Source organism: Orcinus orca, chromosome 4, assembly GCF_937001465.1.
Source record: "Orcinus orca chromosome 4, mOrcOrc1.1, whole genome shotgun sequence".
Classification (NCBI taxonomy): Eukaryota; Metazoa; Chordata; class Mammalia; order Artiodactyla; family Delphinidae; genus Orcinus; species Orcinus orca.
Genome location: NC_064562.1, coordinates 31,972,058 through 31,977,743, shown reverse-complemented (window position 1 = coordinate 31,977,743; position 5,686 = coordinate 31,972,058). Strand labels below are relative to the sequence as shown.

The 5,686-nt window shown below is 44.1% G+C and overlaps 1 protein-coding gene and 2 non-coding genes across 3 annotated transcripts; all 3 read right to left on the bottom strand.

Moving 5' to 3' along the window:
• Positions 1-243: 243 nt before the first annotated feature.
• Positions 244-5,430, bottom strand: RPS3A (ribosomal protein S3A). The gene is made up of 6 exons (XM_049709121.1): positions 5,273-5,430; positions 4,411-4,514; positions 3,848-4,035; positions 1,246-1,454; positions 603-712; positions 244-416 (listed from the first exon to the last, which is right to left on the bottom strand). Exons 1-6 carry the CDS (start codon positions 5,332-5,334, stop codon positions 295-297), a joined length of 795 nt encoding a protein of 264 aa, XP_049565078.1. The 5' UTR covers positions 5,335-5,430; the 3' UTR covers positions 244-294.
• LOC117196224 (small nucleolar RNA SNORD73) lies at positions 913-984 on the bottom strand. Its single transcript, XR_004476304.1, has one exon. It is a non-coding gene; the product is annotated as a small nucleolar RNA SNORD73 (small nucleolar RNA).
• On the bottom strand, positions 2,766-2,832 carry LOC117196225 (small nucleolar RNA SNORD73). Its single transcript, XR_004476305.1, has one exon. It is a non-coding gene; the product is annotated as a small nucleolar RNA SNORD73 (small nucleolar RNA).
• Positions 5,431-5,686: the final 256 nt, after the last annotated feature.

Genomic DNA, 5,686 nt, shown 5'->3' with positions numbered 1-5,686 from the left:
CAATGAAGACCCAACGCAGCCAAAAAAAAACCTTAACCCATGTAAGGAAGTGTTTCCTTTTATTCACCATCTCTAACACGTCCAAACCATTCCAGATGAAAACAGATCACTACCCTTTCTCAGCTACTTAGTAACTAAGAGCAGTGAATAAAATCCACACAAAAGGTCAGAAAAATTCACCACATTACTATCAAATCAGAACACCTGACTATTGTCAGATTATTTAAAAAGAGTGATCAGAAATTAAGTATCACAAATGAGGTCTTTTATTTGTCACCATTAAAAGTCTGATTTTTAAACAGATTCCTGGACTGGTGGCTCATATCCATCAGCTCGTTCAACTTTAGCACCTGTCTCGTCCCCAGTAGCTTTTCCAGAACTACTACCTTCACCATGTAGCTCCATGAGTTTTCCCACTAAAAGGAAGAAGAAATTTTGTTAGTTATAGCGTACCGTATCTTGAAACAGTTATCTTCAATACTATGTAGGCAAGACAAAAAAAAGTGCCATCACCTGGCCTCAAAACAACAACATAAAACCACCAAACAATGTATTTGTTCACACAATTTTTTCTTTCAGGAATCCTGTGGTTTCTCACTTACATTCAAACTTGGGCTTCTTCAGCATTTTTACTTTTCTAACAAAGACATCATGGAGTGGATAAATAGATTGGCAGGCCTTTTCTATGTCTTTTCCAATGCTGTCTGGAATCCTGCAAACCAGTAGTGATAAATTAGAATAAACCTACACTTCATTTAATCCACAGTAATCCTCATTCTGTTATTGCCCTTTCATAGGTGAAGGTTAAATGATCTGAATTATACAGCTAGTTAATAGCAAAATTAGCACTTGAGCCTTCTGAGTCCAAGCCTTATGCCTTTTTCATACACCCCTCTTAGCCAACTGCATGGGAACATCAGAAAAATGTTAACAGTTTTATCATCGGACATCATCTGGGACCGAAACATTTTATCATCACTTATTCCCATACGTTACTGATTGTGAAGGGTTTATCTATTCAATGCCTTTTCTAAGGCAAAGGCAAGTCCTGGGCTTCAAGTCTCACTGCCAGGAGAGAGCTTCATCCAAAAAAAGGATAAATAAACCAACAAATAACATTTACTGAACACTTAATATGCTTTCATTTCAAGAGATGCAGACAGACGGTTTCACAGATAGAATTAAACATAGGTCTGACCCCACCTTGTCTCATCTGAGGGTTGTGTTGTGAGGGAAAATACTTACAATTTATTGACCACCTCTTTCAAGTCATTTGTCTGCACCTCTCGGGTCATGATTTCCATCATCTTCTTGCGGATCTGGCGGACCTGCTGGTGCTGGGCATAAGAGGTCTTCCGAATCTGATTGTTGCGTTTTTTAGTAAAACCCACACAGAAGAGACGAAGCAAATAACCATCGGTAGTCTTGACATCAACGTGAGCTTCAATCATGGTCTAGTGAAAAAAAGATGCGCCAGGTTTTAATGTTATCTATTTTTACCTCTCAAATCTAATTTAAAGAAAAGTGGGGCTTCCCTGGTGGCGCCGTGTTAAGAATCCGCCTGCCAATTCAGGGGACACAGGTTCAAGCCCTGGTCTGGGAAGATCCCACGCGCCGCAGAGCAACTAAGCCCGTGCACCACAACTACTGAGCCTGCGCTCTAGAGCCTGCGAGGCACAACTGAGGCCACACTCTAGAGCCCACATGCCACAACTACTGAAGCCCGCGCACCTAGAGCTCGTGCTCCACAAGAGAAGCCACCGCAATGAGAAGCCCGCGCACCACACCTAAGAGTAGCCCCCTCTTACCGCAACTAGAGAAAGCCCGCATACAGCAATGAAGACCCAACACAGTCAAAAATAATAAATTAAAAAAAAAAAATTTTTTTAAGTGGAGGCCAAGTACTCATTACACAATATTAAGTGTAACATAAATGACTAATTTACAGAGTTAACCTCCTTGAAGTGAACTTACCAACAATTACCCCAAATTCTTACTATCCTCCATATCTAATTAAATAAGTACGGAGTCCTCTCAGCTGTCTTCGCCCCTCCCCTCTAGGTAACTTCTCTATCTCATTATCACTATCTCCCCACAGCAACACCCCCTTTCACATATACATGCCTTTTACAGACACATGCCAGCCTTTAACAACCTGCTCCTCCCCCAATCAATTCTTTAACTCTGCAAGGAAGAGAAAAATAGGTTTGAAGGGACTCTACAATACCAACATCTAAACCTATTCCATTTAAAAAAATGTGCTCTGAATAGTTGAAATTTTGTAATAACACTAAATACATACGTTTTAAAATGTCCTTTATGTTCCAAACTAAAGCCACACTGAGGATTAAATATTCAATTTCACAACTATAATTTTTAAAAATCCATCATTAGTCTTACTACTACCTAAATTCAAGAAACAAAAACTAGGGCTTCCCTGGTGGCGCAGTGGTTGAGAGTCCACCTGCCAATGCAGGGGACACGGGTTCGTGCCCTGGTCCGGGAAGATCCCACATGCCACGGAGCGGCTGGGCCCGTGAGCCATGGCCGCTGAGCCTGCGCGTCCGGAGCCTGTGCTCCACAACGGGAAAGGCCACAACAGTGAGGCCCGCGTACCACAAAAAAAAAAATTAGGTACCAACAAAAACTGAATTGCCTTCTTTGCATTTTGTTAACTTTATCTTAGTCTAAAAAATGAATACAATACAATCATAGTGAAAGGACCTTAAAATATTTCCAGAAATGCAACTATAAAACCTTAGGAGAGTATCAGAAATAAATGTAACAGAATAATCATATCATACGAGACCGCAACATTTTGTCGTCATTCCTCCCCACACAAAAACATCCCCAAATGTGATGGTTAGCCAGACACATCTGAACCATCATTTCCTGTAGTTAAACCAATGGGTACTAAATGCTGTGTCAAGCTCTGTACTAAGCATGTTTACATGGATCTTTTATTTCATCCTCATAATTCCATGAGCTAATATTCTTTTTTTTTTTTGGCTGAGCTGTGTCTTCACTGCTGCGCGCGGGCTTTCTCTAGTTGTGGCGAGCGAGGGCTACTCTTCGTTGTGGTGCGCGGGCTTCTCGCTGAGGTGGCTTCTCTTGTTGCAGAGCACAGGCTCTAGGCACGCGGGCTTCAGTAGTTGTGGCTCGAGGGCCCTAGAGCGCAGGCTCAGTAGTTGTGGCACACGGGCTTAGTTGCTCCATGGCATGTGGAATCTTCCTGGTCCAGGGCTCAAACCCGGTCCCCTATATTGGCAGGTGGATTCTTAACTACTGCTCCACCAGGGAAGCTCCATGAGCTAATATTCTTACCTACAATTTACAGATCAAGAAACCAAGGCTTAACAAGCTTTAAGTTACTTTCCAAAGAGAACATAACTGGGAAAAAGAGACAAAATTTCAGTCTCACACTCCTATTATAGCACAATAGATAATCAAAACTAGCCCAATCCATCCTTTCACTATAAAATTCACTAGATTCTGATGTCCAAAGGTATTCTGAAGACAGGCAAAGCTAAAACTGCAAACCTGCACCTAAATGTTCTTGAACCAGCCACTAATCCATGCAGCAAAAAAACCCTGATAATCCAATAATAAATCTTGAACTCAATTTAAACAAATAACTAAATTTAATTTAAACAGCCTCACTACTGTTGCTCAAGTTCAACAGTGCCAATCCAAGACCGCACACTTAATAACAGCAAGAAAACAGCAAGGGCTTAAAATGAAATCTAAACCTCAAATGCACAACACGCTCCTTTCCTGACATTAAATCATGACATCTCTGGTCATGCACGGCACAGCACCATGCACTTTAGAGAACTTTTATTCTCACCTGCCATTTTTTGACCATGGAGCACATTTTGTCACGGGTAAGATCCATGCCATGGAAATTAGTCAGGCAGTTTTTGCCCTGAACATCCTCAGTAATAAGCTTGAATTTTCTAAATGCAACTTCATCATTCTGCAGATCAGCAAGGCTCACTTCAAACACACGACCCTTGAGGCCATCAGATGCGATTTCTATAAAACAAGAATCAATTGTTAATGTTAGGAACCACATAAGCAAAGTCAAGTTAATATTCAAGCATTAAGTTTAGAAACCTAATGATAAATTATAAAGACCTTAACTTCTGTCAACTAAATCCATATGGACACCAACGACTTACTGACAGGGCTCATTAGGACCTCAAAACTACCCATGCACATTTCATTGGTAATTCTCAAAGTGCCATCTTGCTTCTACAAGTGCTGCACTAAAAACAAGCCCCAAAGGGCCCAAAGCTGCCACCAAGAGCTGACACTTCCTTAATGTATCCCACCACACAACGAAAAGCAGACCAAGATACATACATGTCTCAGTTTAAGAAAAATACAAACGAAGAAGAATATACTCACTGGTTCCTTGAGTTCTCGTGACTAGTGTTTTCCCAATATTTCTTATATTGAACATAGCTGGTGCTTTCACATCATACCAATCTTTCTTAGAAAATGGGTCAACCCTGGATTTAAAAACATGCTTAAATTTTATCGCAGATCACATTTTTTTTTTAACTTCCCTCATTCCAATTACTCTAAAAGGCTAACTGACATGCAGACACTGGTGTAAACTATTCCTCTCAGTTAGGTGAGGGGCGCATATGTAAAACCTAGTTCTTCCCACCATGTCTATTTCACTGTGCAGGCCTGACACTGTGGTAAATTATGCCACGAACATATACACTCCCACCCCACCCACCCATCCATCGGTGCTTCCACTACACCGGCAACACTGACTCCAAACAACATGCACGTCTCTTCAACTTTACTGGTACGTTAAGACACATATTGGTAACCCGGGCTCCTTACGGCCTCAAGCTATCAGGAGCGCCCAGTTCCACCCGGCCCAAGCAGGGGAAGGACGCGAGGTCCCGGGTGGACAAAAAAAGTGCCTTTCACAACTCCAGCTCTTGGAAGGGCATTACCCGAGGAACTTACAAGGCCCGTGAGCTCACAAAACGGAACACGCCAGTCCCTAGTCACGGCAGCAATCCGACTCAAAAGGGGCGCGCATAAGGCCCACAAGGCCAGGGGGAAGCAACGGGTCCACAGGAGAGCAGCACCCGGATCCGCTAGGCCGCGGTTCGGAATTTACCAACCCGGCACGGCCCGCGCAATCCAACTAGCATCCTCGCCATCCAGCCCACACCACGACTGAGAAACCGCCCGCCGACTCCAGTAGGAGCCCCAAAAGCGGGGGGGCACGATAGTTACCACTTACACTTTCTTCTTGGCTCCCTTTTTACCGCCTTTCGTAAGGCGCTTGTTCTTTCCGACCGCCATGGTGCTGCTCCGAGAGCCAAAAGGACGGAAATTATACTCACGCGAGATCTTACGGGTACGGGGGCGGGACGCGCTGTCTACATGACCTTCGATCTTACGTTCTTCCGGCCTCAAGAATATCGCGACAACAGAGAGAGAGAGGCACGCGTCTGACCGTGGCTGCGACAGCGCCCTCCAGTGGGGGGAGTCTGCACAGCACGCCGCGGGCCGCTCGCTGTGGGGGCTGCGCTCGGAGGCGGTGGCGCTGGCAACCTGAGATGCGGACTCCTTGGTTACCTGGGGTTCCCTTGGCTCCGACGCCCGGAAGTAGGTTTCCGTGGGAGGACGCCCACTCAGCATCATTCAAAGCTGA

What these genes read in the sequence shown, in the direction of transcription:
- RPS3A (XM_049709121.1), bottom strand. Translation starts at nt 5,334, where the DNA reads ATGGCGGTCGGAAAGAACAAGCGCCTTACGAAAGGCGGTAAAAAGGGA. An exon ending in CACGAGAACTCAAGGAACCA is followed by an intron (nt 4,036 to 4,410) that starts GTGAGTATATTC and finishes CTTGTTTTATAG; the next exon opens with AAATCGCATCTGATGGCCTC. An exon ending in AAAGAGGTGGTCAATAAATT is followed by an intron (nt 713 to 1,245) that starts GTAAGTATTTTC and finishes ACTGGTTTGCAG; the next exon opens with GATTCCAGACAGCATTGGAA.